The 19,979-nt window shown below is 36.3% G+C and overlaps 1 protein-coding gene across 4 annotated transcripts in view; it reads right to left on the minus strand.

The window, feature by feature from the left end:
• IPO11 (importin 11) overlaps window positions 1–19,979 on the minus strand; it is a 209,898-nt gene that overhangs the window by 55,385 nt on the left and 134,534 nt on the right. Inside the window, exon 28 of one of the 4 annotated variants that reach the window (XM_045075291.1) lies at window positions 3,310–3,477. The exons of the other annotated variants lie outside the window; for them this stretch is intronic. Coding sequence (XP_044931226.1) covers window positions 3,456–3,477 — 22 coding nt within the window. The 3' untranslated portion in view covers window positions 3,310–3,455. Of the gene's footprint in view, window positions 1–3,309; window positions 3,478–19,979 lie in introns of those variants that run through there. 4 annotated transcript variants of the gene reach the window in all.

Genomic DNA, 19,979 nt, shown 5'->3' on the forward strand with positions numbered 1-19,979 from the left:
CATTTTTAAAAGGAAAAGCTGCTGACAGAAACTGGAATGAGTACTTAATAAATACCACCATATACAACTACAACAACTCCATATATAAAACAATATTAATAAGATTAAAATTTTCTAGTTGAGCCTACATCAGTTATCAATTATAAGTTATACATAAAAATTTTTAAATCTTGATAAAATTTCTAAATTTCCTTCTTCAAATTTGGGGGAGTTTTTCAGTAAGGACAAGATAAATACTTTGTTTATGGTTATTTCCTAACTCCAAATAACCACCTAGGCTGCTTCTAACATCTTCAAGAGAGTGTGGTCTAGGTGGTAGAGAAGGGAGACATGGAAAAGTTTTCACCTTTCATTTTAAGTATCTCTGTATTCTCTGAATTCCTTTTTTCAAAGAGCATGTACTTTCAGTAATTAAATAAAAAACGTAACTGGAGTTGTGTGGATACAACAACAATAGAAGTGTATTATTAAAAACATTTTCAAGGTGAAACAAATACCACATATCTTTCCCCAAAGAAATAAGTAATTTATGTAAGAACAGATTTATTTAAATGTATTCAGGTCACTCCTATCATCACAACCAAGGACAAAGCTTTAAACCAGACAGGGAAAAGAACAATGAAAACTCTTGTAGGGGTGGTGGGGTGGTGGGGGAGCGGGGAGGGTGGAGAGATGTGGCTTTAATTTCTCTGAAATTTCTAGTATAATCTCAAAGCCATGATCCCCAGACCAGCACTATCAGCAAACTTACCCACACACACACTCAACAGGCCCCGCTCCAGACCTACTGAATAAAGAATTCTGGGAGGAGTGGGGGGCAACAATCTGTATTTTAACAACCCAGGTGATTCTGGGTTTGAGAAGCACCACCTTAAGGTATATGGGACAACACAATCATTCTTATCATTACCTCAGGTTCACAATACAGACTCAATAATTACCACTTGGTTTAAATACTCCCAGACTGTTTCAGGCTAATTTTATACAGGAAGTATTAACTTTTAATAATAAAAAAGAGAAATGTGGGGGAAGAGGAAGGACAGCACAAACATGAAATATGTAACATTCAAGGAAAAATTTTTAACACGTATTTGTAGTTCAGGTCTCTGTTAATAGATCAAGGATGGACACTTACTATATGCCCAATATTCTACACAGTATGAATTTATACTAATAGAGATAATCCATACATAGTCTCCATGGCTTGAATTACCATCTATTTACATTAAAGATTCCCAATCAAGGCCATTAACATCTCCTGGAAGCTCTTTCATCTTATTCTTCCTCACTTACCTGTCTCCCAAAGTCATGACTCAAATGGTTGATGTTATTGTTAAGAGAGGATCATATACTTCTGGTGTACTAGACAAATGGAAGTTTACAAATTATTAACCTTTACTAGGCAGATCTCTCCTATAATCTTCTGCTTTTGGGATATTTCTACTTGGAGATCAGATGTGTATCTCAAATTCAGTGTATCCAAAATTGAACTCATTATTTTGTCCCCACCCATATCCCCACTCCTTTTGATTCCTTTGTTCATTAAATGCAACCAAATGCTGCCTAAGCCAAAAAATTACCATCTTTAATTTATCCCTTACTTGCCACCCCTTAGCCAACCACCAAGCTCCAGAATCCATCCATCCATTCTCTTTTCCACTACTCTGGCACAGGTCTCTGGTACCTCACCCCGGGATTGGTGATGCAAATTCCTACCCAATTAACTCTGCATCTAGTCTCATTGCTCCTTCCAGAAAGAAATTACCCTGTAAACAGTAAATCTGATTAAGTCATTCCACTATTTCAAATCCTTCCATGGCTCCCTGCTGCTCTTAGGAAAATATTAAATTACAATATCCTTCACCATGTGGTATCTCTCTCCAGCTGCAAATCTTACATCACCACTCATAACTGGTCACACTGAATGTTACTTCATGAAAAGCAGCATTCTTTCTCTTTCTTTGACTTCTGTGATACGAAGTTACCTCTACCTATTACTCAACTCTTTTCATTTCTGCTTATCCTTCATGATCCAGTCTCAGTGTCATTGTTCTCATAAAGCCACCTACCACTTCCACTTGATGTTATACTCAGTAGCACCTCCACCTGCAATACTTACCATCCCATAGAGAAACCATGTGCCTCCTCTAGATTTCAAGTTCTACCAAGAATAGGAGCCATGCCTATGTTGTTCACAATTAGCACCTAGACAGCAGCATAGCATGAAATGAAAAACATGTGCCCTAGAGTCAGACAGACCTAAAAAGTGTCATAAACAGTAAGAATTTGGCACAGTTTCTTAAGTTCACTTTCCCTAAGGTTTCTTACCTGTAAAATGTAGAGAGTTACAAGGTTTTTTAAGGATAAATGTGATAATATGAAGTATTTACTAGCATAGTGCTTAGTACACAGAAACGTTAGTATCATTACTTAATACAGCACCTATTGAAGACATATGCTGAATGAATACAGTATTCGTAAATTATTAAAAACATGTATTTATTAATGCTAAGCTCATATAATTCATTATATTTCCAAATAAAATTTGTAAATCTTTAAGGAGGCTTCAGTTGAATTCATGTCCATCGCACTGAAGTTTTCCTGTAACTAACATTAAGCTGAATTATAAAGCAGAATGTTCAAAGAGAATGACTTGTGCCTCACTTTCAGGAACAATTTGTTTGTGAAGCTGAATCTGCTCCAAACCAGGGCTTTCTAAAGAATGTGGGGAAGTGTTACAAATTGAGGCAGTTACGTTATACCTCGCTGACTGATAAAAGCTATAGTATTCAAGTCTATTTTCCCCTGAGTTTTCTGGTGCCTTTAGTTTTTGCTTAAATTGAACAACTTTGTAGATCAAAAAAATGATTAAAACACAAGCTAAGATGAAAAAAGCCAGCAAAATGTGAAAAGCCTCATTCAACTTTTCAACTTCTTGTGTACAAATGAGAGATGTTTTCCCTGACACCGAAGCATCATCAATCAGTAGAGCACTGTTTTTTTCCAAGTTCAAGTTAACAGAAGAAGTAAGCTGTATTTGCACAGGTAACACTGCAGTAGCCTCTAATGGATTACCAAATGTATTCTCTTGAAAAAATCTATTGGCAGGTGCAGTACGACTTCGTTCCCAGAAAGTAACGCTCTCAGTATTTTCCAAATGTTTCCCATTTGTGGTTACTTTATGCCAGGCCATCATTAACGCAGTAGTCTTGTGGTGAATATGAAGAGATTTTATAGCCCAAGCTCTGGATACATTTGTCGAAGATGTAACACAATTTGTAAAGTCAGTCCACTTAATAAAATGCAATGCTCTGCCACGCATGGATGGGGGATTCTGACAATAGATGTTTAGCGTAATGGCTGAAGATGCTAGCCAGTCGCGAAGGCCCAAGAGTTTGCAGTTACATTCCCAAGGATTAGAATTTGCCTGAAGATGAGTCAGTGAAGACAATGGCTTAAGGACCCTTGGATGTAAGTCTGTAAGATTATTAAATGACAGATTAAGGATCTTCAAAGATGCTCCCATGTTTTCAAACGTATCATTATCAATGCTGATTATTCTGTTTCTATCTAACTTAAGGTAAATTAAATTCTTTAACAAGCTAAATGTGTCAGAATTTAAATTTTCTAAATTATTATGACTTAAGATCAAATGTTTAAGATTATTAATTCCACTAAACCCATCCCTAGCAACATTTTGAATTCTTGAATTTTTCAGAAGGAGGTACTCCAAGTTGACAAGTCCTTTAAATGCAAAGGGCTGTATTGCTTCAATATGGTTATGAGACAAAGAAAGTCTTTTAAGGCTCTTAAGTACTTCAAAAGCATTTGACGGTACTTTTGTTAAATTATTACCTTCTAGATACAAACAATCCAGGTTTCCAAGATGTTGAAAGCCTAAGTCTGATATCCTCAAAATTCTATTGTTTGATAAATCAAGTATCCGTAGAGCAATCATGCCAAAAAAGGTACCACTCCCCAGGATAGTGAGACGATTCTTTCGTAGATTTAAGTACTGTACTGAAACTAAATCATTAAATACTCCTCTTGGAACAAAAGCTACTTGATTAGACTGTAAATACAAAGTACGAAGATTGGAAAGTCCCTCAAATATTCCAGGATCCAAGCGCTTTATAAAATTATTATTTAGATATAGAAAATATAGATGCCTCAGCTGAACAAAGGCTTTTGGATACACATACGCAATGCGAGAATTATCCAAATACAATGCTGCAAGAGAATGAAGTCCTGTTAATTCACCCTCATTAATGTGAGATATATTGTTTCCAGTCAGATACAGAAAAACTGTACTTTCAGGAAAATTCTTAGGAATACTTGAAAGGCCTATGTAACGGCAGTTAATATGTCTCCCAGTGCAGAGCTGGCAAACAGACGAACATCCAAGAATCTCTTTATGTAATAAGAATAGAAGATAACAGGTAACAAGTAGAAAAAGTCGTAGGCAAGGCAGAGAAAAATGTAATCCACACATAGCCCTGTTCTTGTTTTTTCTGTTCATATCAGACTTGGCTATAAAAAAAGAAGGTAAAACTTTAAATCATCAGTAAGTTCTCAAAATTATAGTGCTACATATAATACTAAAAATTCTGTATTCTTTTATTTTTATTAGTATCAGCCAACAATACTAAATATTATCAACTGTACTGTGGTGATAGCATAATATATGAGTTTGGAAGGTGTTCTAGGATTAAAACCTCCAGGCCATTAATCCACTGCTTGACAAAATGATAATTTAAATTTAATGAACTGCAAAACAGTATGTTTGCTAAAGCTCATTTAAAACATTACATCTGACAATAACAAAAGTGACAAATGATGAGGTAGGGATAATGGTCTTTGGATATAATATGTCCCTTTACCAAATTAAATTTAGTATCAATTAAATATTTTAATTTATGAAACTACAAACTCACTACAAGAAAGCAATTAAACTCTGAACTATAGCTTTTCACAAAAGCAAATTATTTTCCATTTCAGTTAAAAGTTTATATGTAAATAATAATCTTACCGAAACCAGGAAATTCGTATTATTGACACTCGGCTGATTCGAGTAAAGGTTTTCTTTCTAAATCTGAAGAGCGACATTTCTAAACTCCATTTCTTTCTGTGGCACTGTTGACCTCCACCCCTCCACCTTTTTTTTTTTCCCCTCTCTTTTTTTTTTTTTTTTGAAGTCACAATTTGCTCAGGAAACACCACTCTTCACATTGGTTCCTCCACAGTCAGTGTGTAAAACAGAGGTTGCCATGGATACAGGAAACTGAGAGACAGGAAGTAATTTTATCTGTGTTTCCAAAGTATTGTTGAAAGGAAATCTCAGGAACTTATTTTTTTCAGAAAGCAGTTAATTTGTGTTTTCCTAACACACATACCTAAACATCTGATAATTTAAAAAATAAGTATTTTAAAAGGAAATGTGAAAATTTTAAATATTCAGAATGAACAAACTGTAGCCATCAGGAACAGATAAATTTTGAATAGAAAAAGGTGAAATAAAAGATAGAATAATATAATTTTGGATAATTTTTTCAAATGTATATAGTATTTACATTTCTTTGAATATATATTACAGACTAACTTTTAGTCCTTTAAAAAAAAAAAGAGCAAAAACAAGAAATTTAGAATGGTGAACATAAATGTTGTTCACTAACCTCTCTGTTCTTCCTTTTTAACTTTTTAAAGAGATTTTTGGATACAAAAAATATTCAATATCACCAACAAGCACCTTAATTTATTAAGGTATACACCTTGCATTGCAAAATGATATAAAGTTGCACTGGCAAAGGTTACCTTTGGCAAGAAAAGCTGGGGAGAGTGAAAGGGACACTTCAACTACTTTTTAACATATATACATCTGAAATGTTATGAATCTATTAAATAAAAATCTGTGTATACTATAATATTTTAGGGTAATGATTTAAGAGTTAACTATAAACTGCTTATATTATATATTGTTAGACATTATTTTTCAAAAAAGCTCAGTGTTTAGGCTTTCTAATTCTGACTTTGATTATTATTACTAATACTCTGATAATACACTTAAAATACCAGTAATGATATACCTATAATTGTATAGTAACTCCTTCATTATTAAAGCATCTTTTACATCACGATAACAATATTTCAGATAATATGAATTATTTCCCTACTAAATATTTGGTAAAGTACCCACCACTTTCTATGACAATAAAAAATCAGAGGTGCATACTAGGTAACAGATCTTTTATCAAAATGGTTTATAATTTTCAGAACTATCCTTTGTGGCCAACAACTGTTGTTGCTACTGAATGAAGAAATTGGTAAATTACCACCAAAAAAAACCCATATCAGATAAATGACATGAATTAGAGTAAAGATGGAATAAGAGCTAGGTTTCTCAAATCCATTTTGTGTTTAGTGTTTTCACTTACATCAAACATAGTGAAGGATTTTTCAATTGTGTCATACAGTTTAGAGTTATGATGGGGTTCTGGACCCCATATCCCAAAATATGGCACTGTGGCACAGAGAATACTCAAGTCTGAAGGAATCTGAGAAAAAGGCTAAGTGTGAAGGACTCTCTCTGATTCCTTCTCTACCTCCAGCCACACCCTCATACCTTGCCTTTATTCCTGAATGAGGTCATAAAAACTTTATGTGAGAGGTGCCCTCAACTGTAGTGGGAGAAAAGGAGCATCTTTATCTCTGAAGACAGAGACGCTGAGAAGAATCCAAAGAGGCCTACAAAATTTCCCTATTTGCTAAACTTACCTCATACCCTGTGCCCTACTCTCTCATTCCACAACTTTCCACTCTGCCTCAAACCTAGCATAAAAAACACAGATTTGGGACATGTAGATGGCTCAGGCAGTGAAGCGTCTGCCTCTGCCTCAGGTCATGGCACAGGGTCCAGGGATCAGGTCCTGCATCCGGGTCCCTGCTCAGTGGGGAATCTGTTTCACCCTCTGCTATTCCTCCCAGCCACCCTACCTCACTTGTGCTCTCTTCCCCTCTCCCTCTCTCTCAAATAAATAAATAAAATCTTTAAACACACACACACACACACACACACACACACAGATTTACAATCCTCTTTGGGTCTTCACTTCCTTTTGAGGGCTCCCATGTCATATAAAACTTAAAGCAGTAAATATATATGCTTTTCCCCTGTTAATCTTGACTTCGTCAGTTTAATTTTCAGACCCACTCAGGGACCCTGAAAAAGTCAAGGAAAATTTTTTTCTCCTCTAGAGTTTAGAAGAACTCATTGACATCAAAATAAAATTTAAAGTAAAAACTACCAGATGATAAGATTAGAACATTAATAAATCTTGTCCTCCATTCCAGAAATATCCAAAGCACACAAAAATATTTATTCTTATTAGACCTGAAAATAAAATTTTTAGTAAACTACACTAAATAAAAATGACAAAATAAAATAAATTTTGTCTTTCTCCTATTGCAAAAGCTGAGGTAAACTAAAGCATCTACAACAAACAATAAATCTAAACCCAGTATCCAGAATGACAAAGTTTATTAGCCTTTCTGTTCACAGGGTTCATAGGGGTGCTGCTGTTACAGACAGAGATCACTACTACAGAAGAAAACAGAAATCAAGACCTTAAAAAAGGGTGATACAGGAACAGAATTCAGAGACGACCTCATCTTACTGGCTATGAGCACATCATTGATTAGTGGCACAACTGGCCACTAAGGTTTTAGATTAGAACTCAAGTTTCTCAACTTCCTGCTGCACTGACTGGAAGGTATATGTCCCCATGCTTTAACTACTAACACTTCACAGCCAAATCATATTATTTAGGTAATTAAAACCATCTCATTATTACCTCATCAATTCCCTAACATATTTGGTGAAATCTTCATATGATCTCCAAGGAACAATAATGTTCCCCAGTCTGAACTGTGACATTTTGATTTTGCTCTAGAGTAACACATCAAAATGGTTCCTCAGATTCCTTTTCTGATTCCCCCTAATTTTCATTAGAACAATTTCTGAACCCGACATTCAGCCTCCTTTTTAAAAGAGCCTCCTCATTTTTTTCCCTAGGAAATTGACTCATTGAATTATTTTTTTCTCTCTCTTCTTATGGAACCTTCATTAACACTGCCTTCAAATAATCTCATAGTTCAAATAGTTCAAATCCATTTTCTTTTCCATTCAGAAATTTCACAAGAAAATGAATAAATCAATTATTCTATTACCACTTTTAAATATATACCTCCTATATTTTTTAGATATATAGCATCATATAAACCAACCAAGATGGATTTACATAGAAAAAATAGTTTACAATAGTGCTTACTGATCTTACAGATTTTAAAAGACCTCAAAATCAAGAGAATCAAAATCTAAAATGGTGTTTACAATTAAAAATATTCTGGTAACAATTAAAAAATATTATTTTGCTCAATGTAGGAGGAAATTTTAATGAAGAGCAGTATCTCAATACAGATAATCAGCTGCAAGGGAAAAGAACAGTAACTACACAGTGGAGCAATCACACATCTTCATGAGAATTAATATCATTAATGCGAAACTGGTGGACACCATGTGCCAGTGGATGTGGTATTTCAGGAAGGACAGCATCAATCACTTAGGTAATATCCTAACCGAGGATGCATAACTGCAATCTAATCAACAGAAATCATCAGACACATCACAAATGAGGAATATTCTATTCTGGGAAAAGAAAGGGAGGGAGGGAAACAAAGAAAAGGGCTGTATTCTTCAAAAATATTAGTCACAAGAAATAAAAACTCAGGAAATAAGAGAGACTCAAAGAGCCTATAAAGACATGACAACTAAAGGCAATACTTAAGCCTACACTGAAGCATTTAGGAGCAAAAGACCATAATCTATTCAACTTACATGCAAATTATTCTGAAAATAAAGCAGCAAGAGTGTGTGTGTGTGTGTGTGTGTGTGTGTGTGTTTGTAATGCATGCATACACACGAAATGGACGGGGGTGAGGGCACACACTAACAATGTCCAGAACATCATGCTCCTGAAACTAGAGATCAGTGGGGGAGACAGTTAACTTAAAAGCATTAGACACCCAAATGTCCTTTGAGGGCTAGGGTGATAACACCCGTGCAATGGAATACTACTCAGCAAAAACAAAAACAAAAACATCAATATTCTAATGACACATACAACAGCTTAGGCAAATATAAAAAGCATTATGCTGCCTGAGAAGGCCAGTCTCAAAAAGTTATACACTGCTTGATTGCATTTATATTACATTCTCTAACCGACACAATTACAGTGAAAGAAAACAGATGGATGGAAGCTAGTAGTTGGGAGTCAGGGAGAATGGGATTCCCAAGATATAGTGCACAAGGGAGTGTCCTCAGGTGATGAAGCTACTCACCTGTGTTCTGACTGCGGTGCTGGTCGTGCAATCTACATGTATGAAAATTTATATTAATGTATAACCTCCCTTGGAGTCAATTTTACTCTACGTAAATTTAACAAGGTTTAAAAAGAGTCCTTATATTTTAAAATACAAATAAATATTTGTGGCTAAAAAATAAAATACATATGAAAAACTACTAGACCAAAACTTGTTTGATTTACAATCACTATCAGTTTTATAAAGGAAAAACAAGAGTGTTCTGGAGCTACCAGAAAGCATGTCAATTCACAATCTATCAGGATTCTGAGGCATGAAAAAGCTGAGCACATTCCAAAGAGAGAGAACGAAAAGCATGGCTGGTAGAAATGACTGAGAGAGACCAGGGTGGAATAGGGCTCAAGAGGTAAGGCAAACCCCGACTGGTTGTCCCATGGAAACCACTAACGGGTTTTGAACTAGAAGATGAATAAGATCATTTCTGCTTTTAAAACATGGCTGTCATCTTCTCTGTGGAATATGGCTTGGAGGAAAGAGCCATTTAGGAGGCTAATGTAACAGCCTAGGAAGAGTAAGTGGAAGATACTGGAAATGGAGGGTATGGATTTGAGATATATTTAGAGGTGCAGTCAACAGCTTTGGTGATGGATTACATGTGAACAGCGAGACGTCATGTTGCCAAAGACAATTTCCAAGTTTTTGACATGAATAATTGGGTGTTCGGAACTATCCAAGACTGAGAAGATGCAACAATGCATTGGTTATTAAAATATATCCAATTCAGGCATATTATTGGGAGCCTATGTGTGTCAAACATTGTGCTAGACTCAAAGGATACTAAAGATAAAATCTGTTCCCTGATTTCAAAGAACCCAAGGTGTTCTGTGAGAGATTAACTGTTCATGATATTATTATCATCATGATAATAATATCCTGACCATGCAGGGTACTCTATAAGCAAGTACCCTATGTCTGGTGTTAAGCAGAGAAAAAAAAAAAAAATCTGTAAAATATTATCATCACCACAACCAGAATTTATTTACACTGAGCATACACCACTTCCTAAGCATTGTCCTAAGTACTATACGTGCATTATGTCAACTTAATACACAGAACAATCCAACAGTGTAGCTCTATTTTATAGATGAGGGTAGAGATATGTTAAATACCTTGCTCAAGATCACACAGTGATTTCAGGAGCCAGAACTCAAATCTACACAGCGTGGTTCAGAGCCTAAACCATAAGCCTTTCACTATACGCCCTACACACATGGGTCCGACCTCCAAAAAGCCCAGAGGTAAAATACATAAAAAGCACAAAAACAGAGCAAGCAATACATGATAATGAATGTATGATGCAGTCCAAAAATTTCAAGAAGGAAGAAATCGCTTTTAGGCTGAGAAACTGGAAGGAGTTTGACAAATGAACAAATGGAAGACAAATAAAAAAATGTCCAAGGATGGCAAAGATTTCAGGTAAGGCAACAAAACTGGGGCCCTTTTACCACCCAGAATTCCACCTGCTTTCTCCAGTTTCCTTTCAACCTATAGTCTCTACTCCAAATCTTTTTCCTGGATCTCTAATAAATCTGGGGATTTAAGGGCTCCATTACTGATGAATGTTAACAAGAAGAGCACATGCTGCTGTTTCGTGTACATTCTATGATTATGTTAAGTGTTTGGCAAATGCAAACTGAGGGTCAACTTGACACAACCACTCTGTACAGATGAGTCAATGGAAGCTTCTTCCAGGGCTTCCCGGAAATAACTGCCAGTTTCTCAAAGGTGAAAGAGAAGCAATAGGAGTAATGAATGAATAGGAATAATGAGCAGAGTGAGCACTGGCAGGCATGCAAAAGGTATCTGCATGCAACAGCTGCCAGAAAGGCAATGTCACATAAATAGTAGGTAAAACATGCATCTGAACCCAAATTTAGCTCTCCTCTCCATCATGATGTGTATTTTTCTCTCTCTGAAACTGCTGGAAAGAGTGAAAGCAGAAGCTCAAGGAAAAGAATCCTTTAATAAACCATATCGCTCTTCAAGCAATAAGGGTATATTAGCTACACAAGAAAAACCAGAAAGCACACAAGGATTCGTAATTTTACTCCTTTTATACCCTTATTGGAGACAGCTACTCTGTCAATTATTTTAGGCCTAGACTTGATACTTCAATCTCATTCACAAACTTCTCTTCATCTCACTCTACTTCAAAGTCATCTGAACCATAATTTTGGTCTCTTGGGTGATATGTTTACAAGTTTAATGCTATACAATGGTTGCTGGTTTGTTAAGGGTACCGAGGTCTGTAAGATGACTGCCACCTTACGAAAAGTTCATCAGAAGCATTTATCTAATTTGTAGATGGGGTACCGGTCCTAGATGAGAGGAAGACATTGTAAGTATAGTCTCATATTCACATGCATTCAGAAACTTTCCTTAGTAGTTAGGACAGGAGACAGAAGACAAAAAAAAAAATAATAATAATAATAATTGCTCTAAGATGCAAGGGCACATTGAATAGTATGTCCTAAGGGTGCCAATGGGATGTATCACCAACACACAGGAGGGTGCTCTAGCACTTAACAGGAATCTTTAGAATACTGCTCAGTGTTGGTTGTGTCAGTACCGTAGGCTTTATAATTGGACAGGAATGTAGGGGCATTTAGGTTCTGCTGGAACCTAAAGTAACTCTTACTAAAGTAACTTTACTCTGCTCGAACCAGAACAAAGTGAATCTTTACTGGAAATGAAAACCAAAATGGACTATTTCCATTCAAATTCTAAGGTGAGGGAATAGAAACACTTTCAAACACTAAAAAGGATGGAACTTTTGCAGGGAAAGGGGAAGAAAGGAAGACTTCAAAGCACTGACAGAAAAACTGAAGTTCAGCTTTAAGAAAGGAGTTTTATGGGCACCTGGGTGGCTCAGTGGGTTAAAGCCTCTGCCTTCGGCCCAGGTCATGATCCCAGGGTCCTGGGATCGAGCCCCACATCTGGCTCTCTGATCAGCAGGGAGCCTGCTTCCCTTCCTCTCTCTCTGCCTGCCTCTCTGCCTACTTGTGACCTCTGTCTGTCAAATAAATAAAGAAAATCTTTAAAAAAAAAAAAAAAGAAAGAAAAAAAAAGGAGTTTTATAAATGACTATAATCTTTCAATAAAAAAATTACCAAGCCCAGGAATTAGTAATTTATCTCTTTTTTCACAAAACTGTTTTGTCTACAGATAAAGGTAGTAAAGCTGCAATTATGGCCCCAATTGTTCATCTTCCTAAACCACCTTGTCTGTATCCTCCAGCTTCTATTAGATTAAAGCTAACAAAATTCAGTATATGAATTTTTTTTTAATTTTATTTATTTATTTGACAGAGAGAAATCACAAGCAGATGGAGAGGCAGGCAGAGAGAGAGAGAGAGAGGGAAGCAGGCTCCCTGCTGAGCAGAGAGCCCCATGCGGGACTCAATCCCAGGACCCTGAGATCATGACCTGAGCTGAAGGCAGTGGCTTAACCCACTGAGCCACCCAGGCACCCCTCAGTATATGAATATTAACCAGCTCAAAAGTAGGCATGTTATTCAATTTCTGTTTGGGAAGAAAACCAGCCTATAAATTCACAGCAAGAACCAAAAAATACATATGCATAGCCTAGTCAAAAAATAAAATCATTAAAAGCTTCATCACAGAGGGATTTTCCCCAGTTGAACTGAATGATCATAACCAGTAATTACTACAAACTATATTAGATTCCATACAAAAGAAAACATTCTAATCCAAATATTCATTTTAAAAAGCTAAGGGTATCTCTCCTATTTATAAACCACATATTCAAAGGGAAGATGGAAAATAGAGCCTCAACAGCTGAGGTTCTGAAATTTCCAAGTATTATTAGACACGTTTTAGTCTCCTTATCTAACAAGGAGAGAGAGGTATATAGTCATCATTCAATATATCCTATAATGACTATTCTTTTACGGTCTACTCTGGAAAAATAAAATTTCTTAACTTCCTCAATGACACCTCGCTGCTCCTTTCCGCAAGTTACTATACAATGAGATGATATAAACTGTGAGAAATCAGTTCAAGTCAATCTTCAGGAAAAAAGCAGCAACAATAAGAGCAATGACCACAAAACTAAAACCCTAGACTCTAAGTTTCACGAGAGCAAGGACTGCAACCATTTTGCTCCTCCCAGTCACCACATTCCACTAACATTCAGGTCAGTATCTGATGGAATGGGAGAGAGAATGATCATTCAGCTAAGGCATAGGGTAATCACTAAGGGTGCTTTCTGCCACTCTGACTCTGAACTTAGTATACTGTAGAGCACACCGACATAGCTCAGCCAAGGCTGGATCATCTTGGCTATCAACCAAGGCTATCAACCTTGGCTATCTACAAGGAGTAGAGGAAAAGCATGGTTTCCATTAGGCAGTCTTCTCAGACTGCTCTAGAAGACAAACACAACAATCTGACACACAGACAAAGCACAGCTTTTCAGAAGCAACAGAGACAATGTAACTTTAATTGGTAATTTGACTTCCAGTAACAGCTCAACCTACTAATGGAAACCCATTCATAAAATCAGACTTATACAACCTATGAGAATCTTTTGTTTAAAATTACCCATCTCAGGTGCCTCGTTAGCGCAGTAGGTAGCGCTTCAGTTTCATAAAATTACCCATCTCATGGGGTGCCTGGGTGGCTCAGTGAATTAAAGCCTCTGCCTTCGGCTCAGGTCATGATCCCAGGGTCCTGAAATAGAGCCCCGCACTGGGCTCTCTGCTCGGCGGGGAGAGCCTTCTCCTCCCTCTCTCTGCCTGTTTCTCTGCCTACTTGCAATCTCTGTCTGTCAAATAAATAAATAAAATCTTAAAATAAAATAAAATAAAATTACCCATCTCTCAAAATGAATGAATACATAACTACATAAAATTACTCACTGCTCTAATCTACTAAAAGAATTGGTAATACATTAGTAATTGAGACTTTGATTAATCAATTTAGAACCAGTCTTTGAGACCCTGTTTTCTTTTAATTGAGGCAGATAATTAGTATAAACAAATGTGTCCACTTATAGTTTTTTATTTCAAAATTAACTCATTACAATGAAAATAACAAATGATGCAAAAGGATTTACTTAGTGTTTGTTGAATGTCTGAGGAATTTATTTATACTTTATTTGTATACCCTGCGCATATTTTTTAATTGTAGCAATTCAGAACAATATAAATTGTCTTATTCATTATAGCAAATTCATTTTCAGACTGACTTCCCAAGTGTTAGAACAAAAAGATTATAATAAGAATGAGTGAATTTTCATTTAACTGCAAAGAAACCGAATTATATATTTGAAATTTTAAAAAAAGAACAAACATGTAATTCCAAATCCCACAATCTCACACTACCTTTTTCAATTTATAAAAGTAGATTTAATGTTCAAATGACAACTGTAAATTTAAAAAATACATCCTTTTCAAAGTAAATACATCAAAATTCATTCCATACTTCTTTTTTGAGTAAGGGTATTAACAGGCAGGTATGCAAAATTTGTATATATAACTAACTGAACGGATTTAAAGTATGCCTAAAGTAAGTCCATTCAAAAAACTCCTAATTTGCAACAATACTACAAATCAGAGTTAGGTACAAAAACTCTCCTTTTTGAGATTGCAAAATGTTAAAATGTTTTATCGAATATTAATATGACAAAACTGAAAAATTATCTGGGTACTACTTCAAGTAGTACTTTATACAGTGACCAAAAAGTATGCTATACTTTTTCCCAGGGCTAACAAACTGAGAGATCAAGTAAGCTTAGTTTTTTAGGCACAAACCTTCTTTAGAAGTTCAGACAAATGTTATTTAGTTGGGAGAAAAAAGAGCATACTATTACAGTATAAGTATATTAAATTTATTTTTCATTCATCTGTTAAACTTGCTGTGGACCTACTAAGGTGTTAAGCATGCTGCTAAGAACAAAAGTTGGTTAATATTTGGTATATTAATCATGCCTCCTTATCTTTCCATATGCTGATAGTCTGACCAATGGGGCCTTTATGACCCTGGAGAGGCTGACGCTCCCAATGTTACCCAATTCAGAGGGACAGTAAAAGACTGCCTTCCTGCACAAATAACACGAGCAAACCAACTGATCCAGAGCCCATATATGTAGCTACCTCTTTCATGAGGCTCTAACATTTGGGTCCACTATCCCCCTGCCTGTAACAGACAACGTGCAACAGTGCCTACTCCCTACAGCCTACCAAAACTATTTAAACTAGCCAATCCTAAACCACCTGACCCTTGCTTTCCCATTCCTTCCCATGGAAACCATATTAAAAGCTCTTGCCCAGACTGTGCCCTCACTCCATCTGCAGACCAACCATGGTGTTTCCTTGTGGTGCTGTGTGATGTGGCATGCATCCTCCTCTTGGGAACTGTGAATGACAAAGTATCTTTCAATGGCAATTATCCCCTGATCTGATCGCCTCATCGTATCTGACTAACAATCAAACCTGCATTTTAAAGCACTCAGGACCTACTAATGACACATTCATAGTTAGTAATGTCTACTCAACAAATGAATGAATGAATAAGCAAAGACCAAATGCTGGCAACAAGGAGGAAAGCAAACATCAGATGAAAATTTAAAGACCTGAATCCTAGCATTTCCAATATATGACAAGTTGGGCAGCAGCAAAATGGATTAAAATAACTTCCCCACAAGACGAGTAGATTATCTTTAACAGTATTGTTAGATGGAAACTAATCACTGCACAATTCACAGAGAATAAAACTGACTCTACCTTGAAGGCCCTGTCTTTCTAGGATGCATCTTCTACTCTCCATCCTTACTACTCTCAAGGCCTTGCTCTAATGCCTTGAGCTGGGGACAGGGGTATGGTGAGAAAATGAAGACTACATAATAGTACATGCCTCCTTCTGGAAGTGATGAAAATGTTCTAAAATCAACTGTGGTGATGGCTGCAATACTCTTTGAGTTTTCTAAATACTACTCGATTGCACACTTTATGTGGGTAAAATGTATGGTCTATGAATTACATCTCAATAAAGCTGTTCGCAGACATGATGTTTCTAAAGCATTTTTCTTGTGAAAGACTAAAAAAACTGAGAACCAATTTTTACTACAGGAAAGCTACTAAAATCTGCAGTCAAAGATTTACAGATAAAAGAAAATACTATAATAAAGAATACGTGACGTAGAAGTAAAAAATGCTCTCTACTGTAAGGGATGAAAATTAAAGTCTATCATGTTGTTTGTTTATTTTTTTTTTTTAATTTAAGTAATCTCTATACCCAACATGGGGCTGAAACTCACAACCCTGAGATCAAGTCACATGCTCTTTTCTTTTGACTGAGCCAAACAGGTGCCCCAAAAGTCTATCATGTTAAATACTCATTTAAAAGTGGTCAGCTTAAACAAAAGCATATCTCAGGTAAAACAACATGTCTACATTTTAAAAATTATAAACTTGTCTTTCATTTAATCATGTTTAAACTATACCAAAATATTACTCTTTGGAAACTGTTATCTTGATTTGACTAGGCTAACGTTTTAAAAGTTTAAAAGGATTTATCTTAGAAAGTATCTTAGAAATTTCTTAAATAAAAATAAATTTCCAAATGTAGGTATTATATATGCTAATTTTGAGATAAACGAGAATGGAGAGGCACCAAGTGTCCAATCCAAGCAGGTTTATTAAATCTGACACTTCAGGAGTTTATTATAAAGGCAATTTCTTAAGTAGGAAATAATTCTGAATACAAAGTGCCATTTCTTAGAACATGTGTGGTTAACACACAATTTTAAAAATAAATAATGAATAGGTGTACAGATACTCAATATACCTGAAACTGTACTGAAGGAAAAATGAAGACATGTACACACGGGGACTTCTACTTTTAGAACTCTGTACTACAGTAAATGGATGAAAACATGAGAAAGGAAGAAAGGGATGAAATAAAAACAGCTAACCCCATCTATCCTGGCAGCCTGACCTTGCACACGTAAACTCACGTAATCTTTACAACTGTCTCATTAGGAACACACATACATTTTAAAAACAAGAAAACTTAGCCTCAGCTAATACAAGTAACACAGTCATCATCATCAGCAAGTCACCAGTGGCACTGGGATTTCAGAGTGGCTTTGAAGTCTGGAGTTTTTACCAAATTTCTGAAAACAACTAGTGGATTAGGGTAAAGGAGAATTTAATAGTTTTTCAAATGGCCATTCTTTAGCGCAGTGATTCTCAAATGGAGGTCAGAAGTTCTACTGGCATCTAAAGGGCAGAGGTGCTGCCAGATACGTTACAAGGTGCAAGGTAGTTCCCCATAACAAATAATCATCTGGGGGCACCTGGGTGCCTCAGTCAGATTAAGTGTCTGACTCCTCTGATACCAGCGAAGATCATGATCTCAAGGTCCTGACATCGAGCTCCTTGTCCAGCTCCACATGGGGCGTGGAGCTTGCTTAAGATTCTCTCTCTCTGCTTCTCCCACTCCTTCTTTAAAAAAGGAAAATCAAAAAAAGGGGTGCCTGGATGGCTCAGTTGGTTGAGCACCCAACTCTTGGTTTTGGCTCTGGTCATGATCTCTGGGTCCTGGGATCAGGCCCCATGTTGGACTTTCTGCTCAGCAGGGAGTCTGCTTGAGGATTCTCTCCCTTTCTCCCTTTACCCCTCCCCCTGGCTTGTGTGTAAGCACTCCCCCACCAAAATCTTAGGAAAAACACCCAAAACCCAAATAGCCATCTGGCCCTAAATATCACTAGTACTATATGTGAGAAATCATGCTTTTGAACAGTGTATTTCTGCATTTGAAAATCTGTTATAGTAAGAGAAGAAAACAACTGAAACTGTACTGAAGGAAAAATGAGGGCATGTACACACGGGGACTTCTACTTATAGAACTCTGTACTACAGTAAATGGATGAAAACATGAGAAAGGAAGGGATGAAATAAAAACAGCTAACCCCATTTCTAAAATTCTAAATTTCCCAATTTAGATGATTAAAAAAATCACCGTGAACATTATTTACTCGATCTACTTATTTCAGGCAAAGAAAATGTTAAACTCCAATGTCTAAAAGAAATGCAGAAACAGAAAATTGCTATTACATGAGAGATTAACCAGGTATTATTACTGGGGACGCAGAAAGGGGAAAATTCCCCCAAACTCCAACAACTCTGTAGTAAAGTGGAGGAAAAGTGATAAAACAATAAAGCTGTCCTAAAATCCCACATTACCTTCCACTAGAAATGTGAATATAAATCTAAATCTTTTTAAGTTCTATCAGGGGCCAATGACTATGTGGCAAACTTACACAGCAATTTAGTTTTTTGTTTGCAGATCATTACATTTTCTGTATCGAAGTTTCTTTAGTCACTAAGACGACTATAAAGTTCAGTAATTATTCTTTAGAATTCTATTACTACATTATTTAAACTTTCTTGGTACCCTTAGGATGACACGAATTCATTGGTGCCCATAAGATTTTTCTAATACTTACCTTATTTTTAAAAACAAGATCTGATCTTCCTATCACAACTATCTTCTCCCAACTTTTCAATCTGAAATCTTCGTGTTTAAGAGAATTCCAAGTCTTATTAAAGTTCTGCCCCTCAATTTAGACAGGATGACATGAGACATCTGCCCCTGCCCCCCACAATGGTCTATTCCTGACTTTAAGAAATCTTGTATTTTCCGGGGCACCTGGGTGGCTCAGTGGGTTGAGCCTCTGCCTTCGGCTCAGGTCATGATCTCAGGGTCCTGGGATCGAGTCCCGCATTGGGCTCTCTGCTCAGTAGGAAGCCTGCTTCCTCCTCTCTCTCTCTCTCTCTGCCTACTTGTGATCTCTCTCTGTGTCAAATAAATAAATAAATAATTAATTAATTAAAAAAAAAAAAAAAGAAATCTTGTATTTTCCTGAGAGAAGCTGACTATTTTGGCCACTTTAGTGTTTTTTTGACCACACACTTACATAAAATAAAATATTAAAGCAAACAGTTGTCTCATAAAAAATGTTAAACAAATATGCTTTAGATACAATTAGATACCCTTCATTTATTTTTTTTTAAGATTTTATTTTTATTTATTTGACAGAGAGAGATCACAAGTAGGCAGAGGCAGGCAGAGAGAGAGGAAGGGAAGCAGGCTCCCTGCTGAGCAGAGAGCCCGATGCGGGACTCGATCCCAGGACCCTGAGATCATGACCTGAGCCGAAGGCAGCGGCTTAACACACTGAGCCACCCAGGCGCCCCAATACCCTTCATTTAATGTGTGTCACTTCTAATTTACCTTCAGTAATTTCAGTACTCTATGTCAGAAAAAACCCTAACATGTTTTTCTAACCTTAATGTTTTTTCCATTCATTAATTTATTCCACAAATGTTTACAGAGTGCTGGCTACTGCCAAAGGCGAAGTTCTTTAACACTTCAATTTTAAAGGTCTGAATAACTTCAATCACTAATTATCCATTAAGAAAAGGAAACAGCAATAAAATACTAGGAGCTAAAATTTGGTTTTCAAAAATTAAATGCCACTCAATTTCACAGTGAGGAAATGTACTGGTCTTGTGAGTG

The sequence above is a fragment of the Mustela putorius genome, unplaced genomic scaffold, assembly GCF_011764305.1.
Source record: "Mustela putorius furo isolate JIRA1106 unplaced genomic scaffold, ASM1176430v1.1 tig00000145_pilon_pilon_pilon, whole genome shotgun sequence".
In the NCBI taxonomy this organism is placed as follows: Eukaryota; Metazoa; Chordata; class Mammalia; order Carnivora; family Mustelidae; genus Mustela; species Mustela putorius.